Source organism: Crocodylus porosus, unplaced genomic scaffold (genome assembly GCF_001723895.1).
Source record: "Crocodylus porosus isolate Cpor-Errol unplaced genomic scaffold, CroPor_comp1, whole genome shotgun sequence".
Classification (NCBI taxonomy): domain Eukaryota; kingdom Metazoa; phylum Chordata; order Crocodylia; family Crocodylidae; genus Crocodylus; species Crocodylus porosus.
This window is the reverse complement of record NW_017728918.1, coordinates 24,331,200-24,349,749: the sequence shown is the minus strand read 5'-3', so window position 1 is coordinate 24,349,749 and position 18,550 is coordinate 24,331,200. Positions and strand designations below refer to the sequence as shown.

At 45.9% G+C, this 18,550-nt stretch overlaps 1 protein-coding gene across 3 annotated transcripts in view; it reads right to left on the bottom strand.

Moving 5' to 3' along the window:
- Window positions 1-8,870, bottom strand: part of E2F6 (E2F transcription factor 6) — a 17,487-nt gene extending 8,617 nt beyond the window's left edge. Inside the window, exons 1-6 of one of the 3 annotated variants that reach the window (XM_019537400.1) lie at window positions 8,698-8,870; window positions 7,238-7,292; window positions 4,000-4,216; window positions 2,923-3,081; window positions 2,656-2,770; window positions 1,715-1,862 (exon numbers count right to left, since the gene is read on the bottom strand). In XM_019537400.1, coding sequence (XP_019392945.1) covers window positions 1,715-1,862; window positions 2,656-2,770; window positions 2,923-3,081; window positions 4,000-4,216; window positions 7,238-7,292; window positions 8,698-8,754 — 751 coding nt within the window. In that variant the 5' untranslated portion in view covers window positions 8,755-8,870. Of the gene's footprint in view, window positions 1-1,714; window positions 1,863-2,655; window positions 2,771-2,920; window positions 3,082-3,999; window positions 4,217-7,237; window positions 7,293-8,697 lie in introns of all 3 variants that reach the window. The other 2 variants (XM_019537398.1, XM_019537399.1) reach the window with 2 other exon arrangements.
- Between the last annotated feature and the right edge of the window lie 9,680 nt (window positions 8,871-18,550).

Below are 18,550 nucleotides of genomic sequence, written 5' to 3'. Positions count from 1 at the left end.
AGATTAAGCTCTGGGCTCTGCAAATTAAGCCTGTCCCTATCAGTCACCCAGCTTAGGAGCCCTGAGCTGGGCAATTGGGTCTCAGAGTCCTGCCACTGCTGCAACACTCCATGCCTGCCCCCCTCCCTGCCCAGCCATGTGGCTCAAGCTGCCCACCCACACACCCCTGTTCTGCTCTCCACAAGCCCTGCCAGGTCTCCCTGAATGCCCCCACCAGACCTGGCAGTATCAACCACATCCCAATCTGCCAGCTCATCCCACAGGCCCCTACTCCCCAAGCTCTGGCAGTCTGACCCACAGGGTCCCCCCATCTCTGCTGGTGTCCCTCATTCTCACCCTGCAGACCCCTGCCTCCCCCAGCCCTGATGGCGGGCTCTCCCAGCTGCTTCCCACCCCCAGGCCTCAGCCCCTCAGTTCCTACTTATCCCAAAGGCTGTAGGAGGCAAAGCAAATCTGAGCCAGACTTGGCTGGTCTCAAATTCTCAGGACCCACCGCCTCCAGACAGGGCTTAGGGTTTCACACCCTTTTTTCAAGCAGCTTGCTGCAGGCTGGAACTCCACCAGCCTGCAGAGAGCTGTTTGTTATAGGGGAAACCTGTGGTTTCCCACTTCATAAAGGGAACACCTGCCTTTTCCTTTTTTAAAGGGGAAAATCTGCACTTTTCTGCAGGAAACAGAAAACCCAAATCCCTGGTCATAACACTGTTAATCCACAAATGTAAACAAAGAAAAAAATTGCTAATACTACAGCTAGCAAAAAGACAAATGCTTTTTCAAGCAGAAGTGCTGAAAACAAATGCTATGTTTATACTACTTCCATAGTGCTATTGGGGAGGGACACACACTTAAATATGGCCCACCCACCACACTGGCACTAGATCTGGAGATGTGGCAAAACTATTGAAGGGTTCCCCCCTCTACCTCAAACTGCTCTTGAAATACAGTAGATGCTCCCACAGAAACTTTGCCACTTTTCCTGGTGCAGCAGCGATGCTCAAGAGCACTCCTTAAGAGTGCTGTGGAAGCAGTGTAGTAATGCCCTCTAGATGTGGACATATTAGTAACTTTCCATGGCTGAAAGGAGAAACGATTCTAAATCACACACTAAATGCTATGCAGTAATTGTCCACCTGCACAGAAACTGCATTGTAGTAGCTTACCCCATTTCATTGACACCTAGGCTACAGTAATTTAAACGTCTACACGCTGCAATGGCAAAACATACGTGGGCAGTAACTTTAGAGCAGCTGACTTGACAAGGGATATGTCCCATTTTACTTGACAGGGAATTTTTCTTAAGTCCATACCCCAGTTCATCTTTAATTGTCCTAGCCCATGTTATTACAGATTTTTTTTTTTCAGACAGCAGTCACCTGCAACACAAGATCGGTTATCATCCTGTTAAGGGGAAAATAGAGCAGGTCTTGCTTAGGTCTGTGTCCTTAGTTGCAAAATGGAAAACATTGACAATCTGTCCACTGGAGTTTCACTAGAGCCAGTTTATATTAAAAACTAGTATTAAAGAAAGAGGAATAATATATATGAAGCAAAGACCAAATCTTAATTTAAACTTTTTTATATCCTGACACAGATTAAATGTTTAAGTAAAAAAAACTACAGAAGTTTCAGACACCTTCATATCTGAGCTGTCAAAAGACCATGTTTTTCCAAAATTTCATAGTATGTGCAAGTCTCATTTTAGATGTCTTATTACCTTCATCAAGAGCTCCTGTTGATTTAGTTTCAGATGTCAGAGTACCCATATCTTCAAAAGTTTTGGCACCTGGCTTTTCTTGTTCCACCTCACACAAATATACATCAATAGGCCCCTTTGTGCTTTTTATGCGTACTTCAATGCAATTCTGCAAGACAAATATTAATATACATATAAAATAAAAAAAGTATACAGATAAAGCCAACCCCAGTTTACTTCCACATACTTGCAAAACTGCAGAAAGGACACTTATAGGGTTACCGGGTTGACTTTACCAGATCAGGCCATTTTAACAAACATTTAGTTCTTAAAAAACTTGATGGCAACTACCTAGGTGACCCTGTAAGTGAATGATTATCTAATCAATTGTTTTTATTTGTGTGTGTGCACACATGTGCACTCTTAAGCAGTAAGGAGTTTCATTTTGAGGGGTACCTACCTAATGACTCTTTGGGTGGACATTTTGCAGGCCTTTACAGAAAGGCTATCACACTGTTTGGAACAGAGATAGCACAAGTGAGAAGTATAGGGTCAATATAATAATTCTACCGTGAGAAAACCAGTGGGTTGTCACAAACGTTACAGTTAGCACAACAGTGCAAGTCAAATTAAGCAAGCTGGAGATATATTGTTGATACTAACGTGGTGGGAGTTAATAAGTCTTCTCTCTGTTTAGCTCTTGAAAGCTTAAGTCACCCCAGATATACTCCTCAATTAAACTTTTAGGCATAGACATCACAAAGAAGCATACTTTGTTTTTTTTTTTCCCCTGGTCAAATTAATTGTAACAGAATAGAATATCTTTAGGAAATTTTACAGCGTGTTGTACTTAATAAACACGTGGTGATGGCAAAATTATTTTCTGTGTGTAAATGGATTATTCTCTTGCAATGTCTTGTTTTAAAGCTTCTGTTGTCTTAAAGGGATGAGTAGAAATGTACCTCTTTAGGAGCTGGCACTTCCAGTTTAGTTTCTTCTGGAGCTTTGATTGCAATAACAATCTGTTCTTGAAAGGCCTGAATACTATGGATGTCTTGATATGTAACATAAGCTAGTGTACACCTTAGTCAAGGAGTCTGTATAGTCTTTTTAAGTTATCAGAAAGAAGAAGTACTCTGTTAACATGTGTTGAAACAGAAAACCCTATATGGTGCTCTTATATTACATTCAGTTATACCTAGCAAAGAGTGCCAAAGCCAAAAGGATATTTTGCATTTTCTTTATCATCCGTTAATTCAAACAACTGGTGAGCGCAGTCCTTGATTAATTCATCAAGGGCTTCTTCCATGGCTGATAAGTCAGAAAGTTCATCTCTGAGTTTTTGTTGCTCTGGTGCCTTTCCAGCAACATGATCAAGGTCAGATCCTCTAAAAAAATATGAGAATTATCAAGAACACTGTTTGAAGTTTTTGTTTCAATTTAATTTGTATATGTGAAATTTTCTAACTAAGGAAGAAGTGAATTTAAAGAATAGGTTTTCACTAGGAACCTCTATCTTGGCACTTCCATGACAGCTAAATGATGTTTCACAATTGGTTTGTTTCCAGGTATACTATGTTGACCTTTCATGTAAGCATATACTACCATATTTACTCAAATCCAAAGTTTTCCGGGGAAAAAACCCTCTTGCCTTGGATTCAAGTAAAAGGCAAGAGGTGGAGGTGGGGGCAGGCGCATGCAGTGGCTCCAACTCTGGCCCCAACTCAGGATCAGGGTCAAAGTTGGAGCTATAGCATTTGCCTGCCCCCGCATCACCTCTGGCTCCCTCCCTGCCCTCCCACTGACCCTCCTTCAACCAGGGCTGGCACTAGCCCATGCTCTATGCTAGAAACGGCCCAGGGCCACGACTGACAATAAGCAACAGGGGAGCAGAGGCCAGATGCTGATGGGATGCAAGTGACAGAGTTCAGGCAGTACAAGGATGGGGAAAGGTTGGTGGCTCAAGGGGGAGGGGAGGGAAACAGGGGCCACAATTGGTGAAGCAAGGGTCAGGACAGTTGGGGGGGGGAGGGGCAAATTTAAGATGACCTTCCAACAATTATAGTCTACATATGGAAAACTATTATAATTCCCTAAATTTTCCATACTTAAGAATTAATTATTGGGGAGGCTGCATAAAATCAGGGTCATCTTAGATTTGCATAAGAATGCTGTATGTTTATTCAAAAAAAGTATTGCAGAACTCTAGCAAAATTAAAGACAATATTCATTATTACTAGTCAAACATTATACAGTGTCTGTACTTTTTTCTTTTGCAGAAATTATAAGTTTCAGTGCCAACTCACACCCACTGGATAAGGTTCTTAGATCTTTTCTGTATAAGGTGAATTCCATCCAATACATTGGTGATGTCATATACTCTTCTTTTTCGCACTCCTAAAGTTGTTGCTACCTCATTCAAATCAAGTACACCATCTGGAGCAGTTTTTACAAGATCCATGAATTTTCGGGTCAAGTAAACTAGGGACGCATCAAAACGAGGCTTTGTGACTTTCAGAGTTTCTGTAAAGGAATGACACGAAATAATTTAGTATAAGCCAGTTCAGCTCAGTTTGAGGTATTTCCATACTTTTTGAAAAATATTATTCATGAGAAGCGGTAGGTTAAGTACTGTAATTACCTACAGCAGGGGTGATCAAATATAAGTGCATGAGTCATATCTGGCCCGCAATGTCATATCATCTGCCCCACAGGGCTCCCCATGGGTCTGGAAATTTGGCAGTACGGCAGCGGTGCACACATGGGAGCCCTGGGCCCTGCATGCTCAACAGGGTGCCTGATTCCAGCATGCATGGCCAGACGAGGATGGTACTGGGTCCCAGGGCCCAATCCCAGTGCACAGTAGCCAGCACAGGGCCCAAACCTGGTGCACAGGGCAGGGACCAGGCAGTGATGGGCACTAAGGCCCAATCCAAGCCTCAGACCAGCCCTGTGCCACTCATTTGGCCCATTTGGTCAAAAGGTTGAGCACTACTGACCCACAACATGATACAGAACAAGTAGCAAAAAAAGGATATCCAATAGATGTGCCTTTAATTGCAGAAGTCATATCTGGAAGACCAGAATGTACCTTCATGCCTTGAAGATCTTTACCTCAGACTGCCAACAAGAATATGAACTTACATGAAAATATTTCTTGTCACAACAGCAGCATGTGCCCTCTTCTCCCCTTTGTGCCAATGACATGTTAGAGGGTGTTCTTAGCGTTTTAGATACTGTGACTTGTAGCTGCATATAAGAATGTAAAAAGGCCAACTTTGGGAACTCTGCATGTTATCAACTGCCTGTGAATGCAGGGGATTCCAGAAAACCCTTTTTGGCCCTATGCTCCTATAAGTTAGGTACAAACTCAGAAAAGTAAAAATTTCACTGGTAGGCCAGAGATTTGTTGCTGTTACAAGGCAGTAAACTAGAGATTAAAGACAGTGTCCAGTGCTAACTACCTAGAAGAGGTAAGCTTGGGGAACCAGATGACAACTACAATACAGCACATTCTACTTTACTGCATATCAGTTATTCCCATATTTCATACTTTTCAGTAGTACAAAATACAATTAATTTCAACCAGTTCCTTGTTTATTGATTTTTAGCCTGCTTCAGTTTTTCCATAAGCTGAAACTAGAAAAAAAGAGAGCTGAGGGTTAGTTAATGAAATAAGGCAAAGACTGAACAATCCATGGAAAGAAACTTTTTTGTGATCTGGCAAATTATGCATAGCTTTATGAAGCATATTTAACATGCTTTCTGTCATTAATCACCTTTAATAATTCATTTAACAGCCTGTACAAGATAAAGAGAACTAATTTGTTACTCATGGAATTTTCTTTTCATTATTCATACATGCGGACAAATATAAGGGAATAATGGTTGAACAGCTATTGCTATAATTTTCAGTTTATGTACTAGTCTTTAAGAACTCTCTCTCTCTCTCAGGCAACCCACAAGTAGTGTCCTGCTATGATAAGAAACTACGTTACTTATTTCAGCGTTTTTTAATTATTTTTTCCTATTCAACTTACCAGCCAATTCTGCTTATATGCAAGAAGACAAGGCAGGAGAAACTGGCAGAAGTAATTCACACCCTTTGGAAGAAGTTCCCTTGCACTGTACTGTCCATGCAATTTATTTATTTTTGCTGAGGGCAGGGAGGGGGGAGGGAAAAGGAGAGACTAAATTCATGTGCAGTTGTGAGTTCTGACTTAAGAGACACTGCTTACTCAAGAACCAGAAATCTTAACAACCAAGCAAATTAATGTTTGTAGAAATATTGCTCAGAAATAGCCAAGTCAATCTTAAACTGATGCATGAATTTGCTCAAACATGCGATTTTAAGGTTAAAGTATCTTAGATACTAAAGATGCAGTATTCCAGAATACCACACCTCCCCCCCTAAAATTCTGATGACTGAAACACAATGAAAGATTGCTCCATACTCTTAGGCTATGATCAGTAATTCCTGTCTTAATCCTTGCAATTTTACTTAAGTGGGTATTATTTGGATGTAAAATATTAGACAACACATAGTTCAAATATTGCATGCTTTAGAAATTTGCATTATAAGATGCCCACTGACCTATGAAGTATAATGCATCAAAACATTTACCACACCCTTTCCAATAACAATCTAAATGCCTAACCTTAATACTTGAATCCATGTAGGCAGATGCACACCAAGTTCAAACAAGTTTTTATGAGCCCGTAAATTTTCCTGCAAAGATCTTACTGCAAGATTCTATTATATGGAATCAAGAACTACCTCATCCATTCATCTATGTAACAATCTATAGCTGTACCATACAGCCAAAAAACTCCTGAAATTCCATTAAAAACTATAAACTAAATAATTCCTTGGCTTATTCTCTGCAGCCCACTGACTTCAGGGTAATCACAGAAAGTGTAATTCACATTTAAAAAGTATATCATTAAACTACCTGAATCTGCTCTTGGGTATCTGTACATTTATTTGACTTAATCTTAAAATGACAAATAAATTAGTTCAGGATTGACAAAACACTTACTCTCCATTACTTCTTCATAAATAAAGTACTGTAAGTAGCATTAAAGGGGCGGACAAAGAATCACTATATCAAATTAAGCTTCCTAGTTAATCTTCAATTGGCATTTTATATCATTACTCACAAGATGGTTTGAGATCATGTTGTATTTAACAGTTACTACCAATGTCTTCTATTCCTTTTTCTGCTATGGCCTGCAACCCTGTGTCCTTGACCCATCCCAGCAGGCCTCTACAACTCCTCTAAAACTCTCTTCTTTGGCCAATTAACCACGCACATGCCTACACCCCCATTACTACAAGTAGAATGGAAAGAGGAAAAAAAACCCGACAGTGGACCATATTAATAATTATGCTAGTTCTTTAATTTACTGTGCATCTCTCTTTGTTTTGACCAGATTACAAATAAATAAAAAACTTTCACATATGGTGCTTTATAAATATATGAAATATTCATTTATTCATACAGAAAAAAGGAAAACCTTTAGACTTAGAGATTGGGGACTTACTTCTTACAGTCACAATTTGTACATCATCTTCCACATTAAGCCTGATCTTTTGTGGCTGGAAAGAAAAAGGATTGACAATTTAACAAAAAAAGGCCATTTAAGCAAGGGAAAAAAGAAAAACTTAGCACAACTTACTAGGTAAGATGCCATTTGATCCACAGAAGCCAGCAGAGTTAACATACTGGCATTCAGATGGCACCAAAAATGTTCATATCTAATCAAACATGTGCTTACCAGAAACTGAAAGCCTCACCAGGAAGGAACCCCCCAGCACCCATTCGAGATCCCCACACCCTGGAAGATGGGCAAAGGCTTCTTTCCTGCTACCTGTATCCCTGGCTGACTTCTTGATGGGGCAGAAGATAAAGAGGTCAGAGTCATGGAGGGCCCGCAACACATTCATATGAAAGCTAGATAGCAGCCAGCTCTACAGGTCTTATACATTTTCAAGCACTAACTTTGTACCCAGTAATTTCTTTTTATAGCCAGAAACCCATTTCACTTGTTGAAGTCCTGTTTCATTAAACACAAACTAGGTGTTGACAGACATAATGGCAGCACGAGAAGTTTGACACAGACTGGCAGACTGTGCTAAGCCAGAGGTTCCCAACCCCTGGGCCACAGCCCGGTACCTGGCTGTGAAGGGTTGGCTGCTGGTCCACAGCAAGCTGGTCACTTCCAGACTGCAGTCTGCCAGTTGGCAAGATAAAAAGGTTGGGAACCCCAAGAATAAGCTGCCCAACCATTAGCTTTAAGGATGGGTGATTGGTACCTTCCAAATGTGGGGGGAGGGGGGCACCAGATCCCCAGCAGGGGGCTGACCCCAGAGCTGCACTTCTGGTTTCACAGCCTGAGCTCCCAGGGGTGCACCACTGATCTCAGGGGGCGCATGTGCACCCAAGTGCCCCCCCGCTACACGTCGCCAACAGCCTTCAGATACACTCAGGCCCCTGCTACATGTTTCACAAGTGAATGGTCAACCATGCCACACTTTTTGACCAGCACAATAAATTTACACTGTTCCGTCCCTCAAGCGCGGCTCACAGAGGGGACCCGCTGGGGCAGGTGTAAAGGTAGAGGCTGCAGGCATGCAATGCAACTGTCACACAACTGGCCAATGCCAGGATAAATTTTAATGCAAAATAAGACCAGCCGCCTGTGCAACGTCAATGTCATCGCGCAAAGTAAGGAGCTGGTGACTCGCAGTACACGTTCAGACCCACCACACCTGCACCGCAAGGCCTGTGGGGCCAGGAGCCAACCCCTACGAAGTTGGGGCTCCAACATGCGGAGCAGCTGCGGCCTCCAGCTTTCGTGAGCGTAACCGCGCTCCCTGCTCTCGCGGCCGCGGTCCCCGCCCGCTCGCCCGCCCCACCTGCCCGGGGCCGGGGCCCACAGGAGCGGCATCGGGGGCGGGGCGGAGGCGTCCCGGCCGTGCCGGGGGGCTCCCGCCCGCTCACCCGCATCGTGTCCGGCTGCAGCCGCCGCAGGCTCTTCCCCTTGCCGGCGGCGGCCATGTCGCGCCGCCCCGCTCTAGCGGCCCATGCCCGGGGCACGCCACCCCCTGCCTCGCCCCGGCCGGGAGGGGGCAGGGCAGGGCCCGGCGGCAGCTGCAGTGACTCCAACTGCGTCACTGGCACGGCGACCCCGCCCCCTTTACCCACCAGCCCCCGCTGCCTGACGCCCGCCCAGTCCCCAGGCAGACAGACCCCGCCCTCTTCGACGGCGCTCAGGGCCTGGCGGCCGTTGTGATTGGACGGTGCTCGCAGAGCACCACCCCCCGACTGTGACGTACCGCGCGGCTGAGGCGGGGGCGGTGTGTTTGTGCTCGCTGAGCCCTCTGGGTCCCGCTTTGGCGGGAAAAATCTCCCCTCACCCCCCCTTCTCTGCCCCAGGCGCAGGGCGGCACCACGTGCCAAGGCAGGCACTGGTTGCCTGCTCTGAGCCTTGGGGAGTCAGGGGTCACGTGGGGCTGGGAGGGTGAACCTCAAGCAGGCAGAGCACAGGGCGTGCTCCAGGCATCGGCTACCATCCCTAACGCATACGAGCTAGTGTTTTGCTGATATCTTCCCAGATCCTGTCAGGTATCCAGGTTGTAACCATATTGGTCTACAGGAAAAAGCAATCCCGGGTCATGGTAGAGGCGATCCCTTTTATTAGCTCAACAAGATTTTTGCAAAAAAAAAAAAAATTTGATTGCAAGTTTTTGGTCACAAACACCCTTCAGCGGGCATGGGAGAAAAGACTGTACAAGTTCTTCTGGCTAGAAATGAAACCTCACATTTCACAGTATTTCACAGAGGGGCAATGGTGAGGCGTAGAAGGGGCAAGGGGGTGCATGTGCACCCCCTGAGAGTGCTGGCTGGTGCTCCCCCTGACAGCCAGCTCTCCCTGCTTCGGGGAGTGCTGGTGCCACCCTCAGAGTGCTGGCTGGGGCGCGTGGGCACCAGGAGAAGCACCGCTGGCATTTCTGGGTCAGTGTAAAAACCCTCTGGGCAGCAGTTCTTAGCTGGTAAGGAGTCTCTGCTCTCCTTACCAGCTCCTTACAGCTTCACAGGAGATGCCTGCACAGTCAGATGGGTCACAAATTGCCTGGAGGGCCGCAACCCAGAGAGTGGTGGTGGATGGGTCATTTTCAACCTGGAGGGATGTGGGCAGTGGGATCCTCCAGGTCTCTGTCCTTGGGCCCACACTGTTCAACATCTTCATCAGCAATTTGGACAAGGGGGTGAAAAGAACTTTGTTCAAATTCTCGGATAACACTAAGATGTGGGGAGAAGTGGGCACACTGGAGGAGAGGGACAGGCTGCAACTAGATCTAGACAGGTTACAGGGGTGGGGGTGTTAGAAATATTATTAAAAATGCATTATCAATAGTGCTGTTAGAAAAACACAGCTCCCTGTCTCCCTGGTGTAAGAAGGAGGGGGTTAGAGGGGAGAACACTAAGGGCTCTTTGTACTAAGGTATCACTCTCTCTTTGTTCTGCAAATTTACTATCTCTTTGTTACACTAAATCACACTTTCTTTCATGGCTCCCACATTTCTTAGGCTAGATAAAAATAATTGCGATTTTAGCCTTGAGCTTGAACCTTTTGTAACCTCGAGTTCTTTCTAAGCACGCGTAATAAGCTAATGCATATAAGCCTATCCGCCCCGCATACTTAAGTAGTTAATTATAATACACATGCGATGTATGATGTGACGTATTCACATGCATGTTTGTATGAACCAGAAATGAGTTGTAAGAGTCCTGCTTCTCTACACGTGCTCAGGAGAGAGGGGATAAAAGCCTGCTGATGAGTGTTCCCCGCGGGCAGAGTGTTTGATCTTTTGTCTCAATCTCTGACCCTATTTGCAAATATATACCTTTTGTATTGCTAATGGAGTGTGTCTGTGACTGAGAGTTTTTTTCGCCTCCCGAGAAACGAACCATAGCAGATTTCTGCAACAGGGGGATGAGAACAGGATAGGATTGAATACTGACCAAGTGCAAGATGATGCACCTGGGGAGGAAGAACCAGCAGCATACCTACAGGCTGGGGAACTCCCTTCTCATCAGCAGAGGCAGAAAAGGATCTTGAAGTCATTGATTCCAAAATGAACATGGGCTGACAGTGTGGGGCTGCAGTTAGGAAGCCTAATCGCACCTTGTCATGCATCCACAGATGCATCACGAGCAGGGCCAAGTAGGTGATCCTCCCCCTCTGCGACAAGGGTCAGGCCACAGTTGGAGTACTGCATCCAGTTCTGGGCGCTGCACTTCAGGAGGGATGTGGATAGCATTGAGAGGGTCCAGAGGAGGGCCACTCGCATGATCAGGGGTGTCCCAGGAGTCAAAATCACGAGCAGCACTTACCAGCAGCTCGGGATGGGACGTTCATGGGGCGGAAGGAGGAACCCGCGTGGCTCGTTAGCCGCCTTTTTGTGAAATTACAGCCGGACGGTGACGTCAGTGTCAGACGCCAGCTGGCAGAAATAAAAATGGTGGCCGCTGCTGTGGAGGGGGCGGATAGCCGAGGAACGAAGCCACGGCTGATGCTGGCAGCAGGGAAGACCCCACGCACTGGATCCAAAGAGCCTGGCAAGCGGAAGCAGATGCAGGCAGTGGAGGGTGGAGTACCGCGACAAGAGCCCGCGCAGGACAATGAGGAAGCGGCAGGTTTGCCGGCCAGAGGCGGAGCTGAAGTGGCACCTGGAAGCAGAGCAGAACCCAAGTAGGAGTGCCGGGATGATATGGTGCAGAGGAATGCACGACAGGGGGCGAAGACCCTGGGAGAGCCCTAAAGGGGTTTGTGGTCCAGGTGGGTATCGCCTCCAGGTTCCACTGGATTGAGGAAAAGATGGGAGTAGATCCAGAAAGCGACGGGTCAAGAGGAAAACATCCTCTCCCTGTTAGGCTCCAGGGAAAAGGATAGAAAGAGGCAGGGAATAGCTTACGGGTTGGTTTTTGGGTAACGTGTTTATTTTATTATCCCGGGCAAAGGGGCATAGGAGATAGGGACGAGTGCCCAAGGGGCGGGGCTGTGGAGAAGCCTCAGTAGGGCTCCCCCCTCATGGCTGTATGTACCCTTGAAGGAAGGGACAGAGGTGTGAAGGGCTGTGTGGTAGGCCCACACGGGCAAGCAGGTCCTTAAGCCACTGGCATCTAAATGTAACAGCGGAGAGGGTGACCCTGCAAGTAGAGGCCATGGATAACGGCTTGGCGGCACACAGAAGGAGGCATGACGCTGGGGTGTAGGGGTGGTGGAGCCCCATGAGTGACCACCAAGTATCCCATCAACTGACCCCACCTACTGAGAAACAGCAAGTCATGGCAGGAGAGAATGGGATTGGCGACGCAGGAAGAAGAGAACTACTCCAGCAACGACATGAACCCGGGAGGTGCTTGACATCCACCAGTAGAATAAAGGCCGCTTGAGAGCAATTATTCGAAGCCCCGCGGTCACAACGGGGTAGCAGGTCAGGCCTTACAAGGAGAGGCTACGGGACCTCAACCTGTTCAGCCTCCGTAAGAGAAGGCTGAGGGGGATCTAGTGGCTGTCTTCAAACTGGCCAAGGGGGACCAGCAGGCAATGGGAGAGTCCCTGTTCCCCCGAGTACTGCCGAGTACTGCCGGGAGTAATGAGGAATTACGGCCATAAGTTATTCAAAGAGTAGATTCAGGCTAGATATTAGGAGGCACTACTTCATAGTCAGGGCAGACAATAGTCAGGATCTGGAGCCAACTTCCAAGGGAAGTGGTGCTGACTTCTACCCTGGGGGTCTTCAAAAGGAGGCTGGATAATCACCTAGCTTGGTTGTTTGACCCCAGCATTCTTTCCTGCTATGCCAGGGGGTTGGACTTGATGCTCTGCTCAGGTCCCTTCCGACCCTACCAACTATGAAACTACTGCCCAGGGTTTTTTTTTCCATCTATTGAGCCCTCTGTGAAATCTTATAAAATATGAACTTTCATTTTTACCCAGAAGAACTTTTACAATCTTTTCTCTGATGCCTGATGAAGGGTGTTTGCAATTAAAGATTTTTTTTTTTGATAACATCTTGTTGGTCTAATAAAATATATCACCTCTGCCATGAACCCTGATTGCTTATATCCTGTCACACTTTTAGCTTCCCCCATTCCTGTTTTCCTGATCTCCAGCCATTCCCTTTTTCACACAGCCTCTTTTCTACCTCGTATTCTATACTGTACTATCTTCCTCTGACTTTTCCCCACTCCCCAATTTCTTCCCCGCTCTACCTTTCATCTTGCTTATCTCTACCTATTTACAGTCTCACTGACATCCTGTCACACTTCTGATTCCTTGGAGTCGCAGACAAGCAGAGGCTCCCTATGCCTGACGAAAGGTGACTGCTCCCGAAAGCTTGCTAAGAGCTTCTTTCCAACTATTCCGTGGTGTGGACTGTGGAGAGGCTAGGATCAGGCAGGAACAAAGCAGGAACAGGGCTGGAGCAAGGCACAGGTCCAGGGAGTGCACACACAAATGATGTTACTGGGACAAGTCCTACAGGAAGTAGGAGGATTTTTTTTTTAGCTCTCGGTGCCTATAGGTTCCCTCTGTTAACCTGAATCCTTGTTAATATTCTCATGGGAGAAACCAGGTTGGGCTGGGCTGGTGTTTGACTGGCTGAATGGTGGTGCTAAGGACCTAGCCTGTCTATCACGGCTACCCAAAGAACCTTGTTTGCATATATAATACGATAAATTCATTGGTGAATCTCAATAAATATAGCCCAACCACATATGCAAAGTAATTATGTGCTAAAAATGACTGTCCAGCTATAAAAAAATAGAGCCAACCAGTGATAAAACTAGTGCTTGGAAATAGTATGACAACTTTATAGCGGTTTCTATCTGGCTTTAATTTAATTTGAATGTAGCAGGGCCCCAAGTGTCCTGTCTGCACTCTGGTTACCAACAGGCCATGGCTGTTGTTGCCAGGACACCAAGGAAATCACTAGATCCAATGACATTGCCACTAAGTTGGCTACATGGGCAGTGGCTGCAGGAAGGGTGGCCAGCTCGCTTCCAGGGTGTGTGGGGAGGAGCTGAGCTTGCAAACTTCAGTTCCTTTCACTGTGCTGGAGGGATGGAAGTGGGGACTCCCAGCTACACCTTGCCCGAATCAGCCCTGTCTTTGTCCCTCTCCCTAATATTCTCTCTCTCATCCTTTTCAATGTTCTCTTCCTTGGAGCCTGACCACTCCTCCCTCCCCTGCAACAGTCTCCATGGCACTGGCCTGCACATTTACCCTCTGCCAGGATCTCAAACTGTGAGATGCAAGGCAATTCTGCCATCTACAAGAGCACTGAAAATGCTTACCGCCTTTTAAGCATGTAACTCAAGTCTTCATCAGTTAAAATCTTTTTGCACTGGTTATTTCCATGGTCCTTGCCATTTTTAAGGTAAGGACCACTGATAGACAATGAGATAGGGTTTCTGTGCACAAAATACTTCTGAATTATGCTGTTTTCCAGTATTTTATACTGTTTGCACTATATGAAATTAATGATTCTTTCTTAGCACTGGTACTTTCACCATGGTTTATATTTTACGTTGCTATGGGCTATAAGAGAGTACAGGTAACCCCTGCTTAATGCTGTTTCACTTAGCGCTATTTTGCTATAATGCTCATTTTAAATGCTTATTTGATATAATGCTCATTGATACCTGATTTCACTTAGCACTCAGCGAGTTTCGTCAAAATGCTTGCAGTTGCCGTCTTGGGTCATTAAAAACAATTGAGGTCGCCATCTTGGGTCGTCAAATACTTCCGGTTTTGCTTAACACTCGTTTCGCTTAACGCTCATTTTTTCAGGAACCAATTAAGAGTGCTGAGTGGGCGTTGCTTGTACAACCTGAAAATCAAATGCTTTTGTTGATCATGAAGGAAAGGGAATACTCATCAGTTTGATATGGTATTAAAATCACTTTGATATAACATTGAATTCATTTGATACAAAAATTTAATTAAAAAATTATCCATATTATATTGACTTTTATTTCCCCACAGGTTAAATGCTCCTTCATGGAAGCACTTTATCAGATCTCCTGAAAGAGAGTTAGATATTTTTTGCATCACAACCTCTTTTTTTCTACTTTGCATACTTCGCACATTGGGTCATAATGGATTGATATAAATGGAACCGAGGTAAGCTGTTCTTCTCATGCCTTAATCAGTTAATGACAGCATCATACAATATGTTACACCTCTTTAAGTTTTGATGTCTTGTAACAGCAGATTTGAAAGCTGAAGTTGGTCATTTGAAGGTGACGATAGGGGAAGACCAAGAGGGGGCCATGGTCCAAAAGGGGCATGAGTACACCTCCCTTTTGGCCCATGCTGTGGGAGCAGCAGCTGGGGAGTTTTTTTAAATTCCTGAAGCAAGTAAGGATCCCCTTTCTCCTCTCCCCAAGCTCAGCTGCACACCCCCTTCCCACACCCACTGCTTGCACTATCCCAACTGTTCCCAGCTGACATGGGTGGGGGAACTCCAGAGGTGCTCCTGCCCTGCTCCAGCTGGCTGCGTGGGGAGCTGGACTTGGGTTGAGTAAGGAGAGGAAGAGAGAGGCTGCCAATGGGGGAGTGTAGGATTGTTACTCGATTCAGGGTTTTTAAAAAAATCCCTGGGAGATCCTCATGTGGTGTGGTCTTGCCTCCCCTTGTGGGTGGGGAGGGTACAGCTACCATTTGCAGTTCAGTCACTGATTCTGCACCCACCTTTACGAAATCCAGGATATGTCCATGGAGGCTGATACGGTTTTCTGTGCTCCATGATAGTACTTCAGACAGTCATGTAGCTGAAAAGGTTTCCACTCCATAAGGCACCATTCCATTAATGACAGGCTGAAAACCTAGCACCATGTTTTCTCCTCATATTCCTTACTCATTGGTGCAATGTATAAGCTGTGTCTTGCTTGCCAAGCTCTATGGTGATAGCTGTAGCCCTTTGAGGAATCAGGGGAATCTCTCTGTGTTTCACACTCACGGCTAGGATACCCTGAAAAGCCTTTTTCCCCCTGCACTGTGAGCTCCTCCTCCCTCAAATCTACCCATAAACACACTTCACCATAACAGTACTGTATAACTTTCTCCAAATGTCATGGCAGAGTGGTTTGGGATAGATGGCTAGGGACACACTACATCAGGGGCCCAACAGAATGGTCTGCATTTCTTTTCAGAGAACTGAGATACTGAGTGGGCAACTCTAGGTGTCTGGCTGGCAGGCAGACACTGGGAAGGAGACTTAATAGTCACACTTTGCTAACAGGCACCTGTACAACTATAACAACTCATGTGAAACATACTATACAGGTTTCCCTCACTTTATGCAGGTTCTATATATATGCAAATTCACTCGTATGCGATGACTCTCTTTATACCAAAAATTTGTTATATGCGAGGTAAAAACACTCTTATGCGATTGATGTAGTGGAAACGCTCAGTCAACTGCTTTGTGCGGTGCGTTTTGGGAGTGACACGCACCAAAATATAGTTTTCGGTGTGGATCTGTGCTCTTCACTTGTTGTCTGCGACACGTGTTTCTATAGTTGCCATCCCCATTATGATAGTGCCCTGTGCACCTGTGTGTTTGCTGTTGGTGAGTGCCAAAATTGTCTTGTAAAAGTGATAGAAATGGGTGTGGGGTCAGTACAGTTGAGGTCTTGGAACATATCCCTATTTGTTACATTGTAAAGTGAGTTCCCTTTATGTGAATTTGAGTTATTCGCCGTTTTCCAGGAATGCGTGTACAGCATAAAACAGGGGAAACCTGTATCTGTGTTTACAAACTTTAAGACAGTCTCTGAGCTACATCATCTGTCATAAGATTCAAATTAAAATGTTTATCTCTTCAACAACATGAGGGTTAAAACTCTGTTATCTTTTTTAAAAGATTAGATTTTGCAGCGGTTGATGGAATTATCAGAGATAGAGCTAGCATATTCCACTGAGCAAAAGATTCTGATTCTGCACTTAGTGTTTAGTATCTGGTAATTAAATCCCAGCATGATACGCCATTGAGAACTTGGGGATGGGAGATGTCAGGATCTCAGCAGCTGTAAAGATGAAAGAACTCCAGCGAGATGGAGGTCTTTTTTTACCTAGGATTGTCCTTACCACTGGGTCCAGATCTCCATGTTGCTTAAATTCTGTGGTTGTTGTTTCTGTGCACTAGCTTTCACAAATTTGACCTTCCATATGCTGATGATTTTACCATCCTTGTGCACACTGAGGAAAACCTCTAGATTGTGTTGGATCTCTTATCAGAAGCCTGCAGAACTTTGGGACTCTCTCTAATAGAGAACCTGGGACTCTCTGGCACATTAAGGGAAAAAGACCCTAGGGAGATCTCTGCCGGGAAGACAAGGAACAACTGTAGCTGGGATGCCATGGAGCCTAGTTAATGGGCCTAAGAAGAGGCCAACTCTGTGGCGTCACCTGACTGGAAGGGAGCAGGACCTGTGAGGGGTATGTCAGGGCCAGAGTCAGGGCAGTCAGTCTGGCCCTGGAGGCTGAAAAGAGCTTAGCTGTGAGGTTCCTGTTGAGAGGCAGACTAGAAGCATGCTATGCCTGGAGACAACAATTGAAGGGTTGAAGGCTAGCAGTGGACAAAGGCCTGAAGTTGGGTAGGAGTCATGGTATATATCCAGGAGGCTAGAGGTTTAGTTATAGCTAGTGGGTTTATGTTTTGGTTACAGTTTGGTCTAGTGGTTTGGGTGGGACTGTGAGGAATGGTTTTGGAGGTCCCATTAGTGCCTAAGAGGCACAGACTGGGCCAAGTGGGCCCAGAGGCCAGAGCAGGGCTATACTTGAGCGCCAGAGGGCCCAGAGCCCAAGAAGAGCAGGACGTAGACTTGGGGGCCAGAGGGCCCAGCAGCCCAAGACAGGGCAGAGACAAAGGCCTGATAAAAAGCTGTGGCAAGATAAAAAGCTGTGACCCAAAAGCTCAGCTACAGTGGGCTGGAGCTGGTGGATGCAAGAAAGGAAAGGGGTGAAGGCCATGAAGGTTGAGGCCTGCCATGGGAAATCATTGCACATAACAGTTTATAAGGCTGCAGATGACCTGGGGAGGCACAGACAGTCAGGAGGACCCACTCTGCCAAGAGGGGCAGAGTTGAGACTACAGCGCAATCTGGGAGGGACCTGCTGGCTATTAGGCAGATTGAGCTAGCTTGAGGACCCTTAGGCAGCCTCCCTCTCAATAAACCCATAATAATAAAAGGTGTGGCAGGCGAGTAAGAAGGGGAGGGCACCCTAGAGCTGGAGACAGGCAGGGGTTGCTTAGCCACCAGAGGGTGTCCCAGCCACCTCTGAAATATGAACCTGCTGCACTCTGTCAACATCATGAAGACTAAAGTGCTCTATTAGGCTCCTTGCAGATGTTAAAAAAACCAAACAAACCCCAAAAGTACACTTTACAGGAAGAAGCAGCGCATTATTTTGACCTGGTTCTGTAGTGTCTGTATAGATCAGGCGCTTCAGCAGGGCTTTTTGGAGCTTTTAGCTAAAGCTGATTCAATCTGCTATTAGATAAAAGTGCAAAAAAAGCTGCGAAAGCCCCACTAAAGTGCCTGATCTATACAGATGTTGTGCGAAGATGGTTGTCATGGTTGTCACTTCAATTACCCGGACATCTTGTGGGAGGATCACTCAGCAAAATCCGAGTGGTCACAAAGCTTCCTCTCATGCATGGATGACCTCTACATGACTCAAGAAGTCTGTGGGCCAGCAAGAAGCAAAGCACTGCTTGACCTGGTACTGGCTACTGGGGATGACCTAATTGGCAACTTAGTGATCGATGGGAAGCTG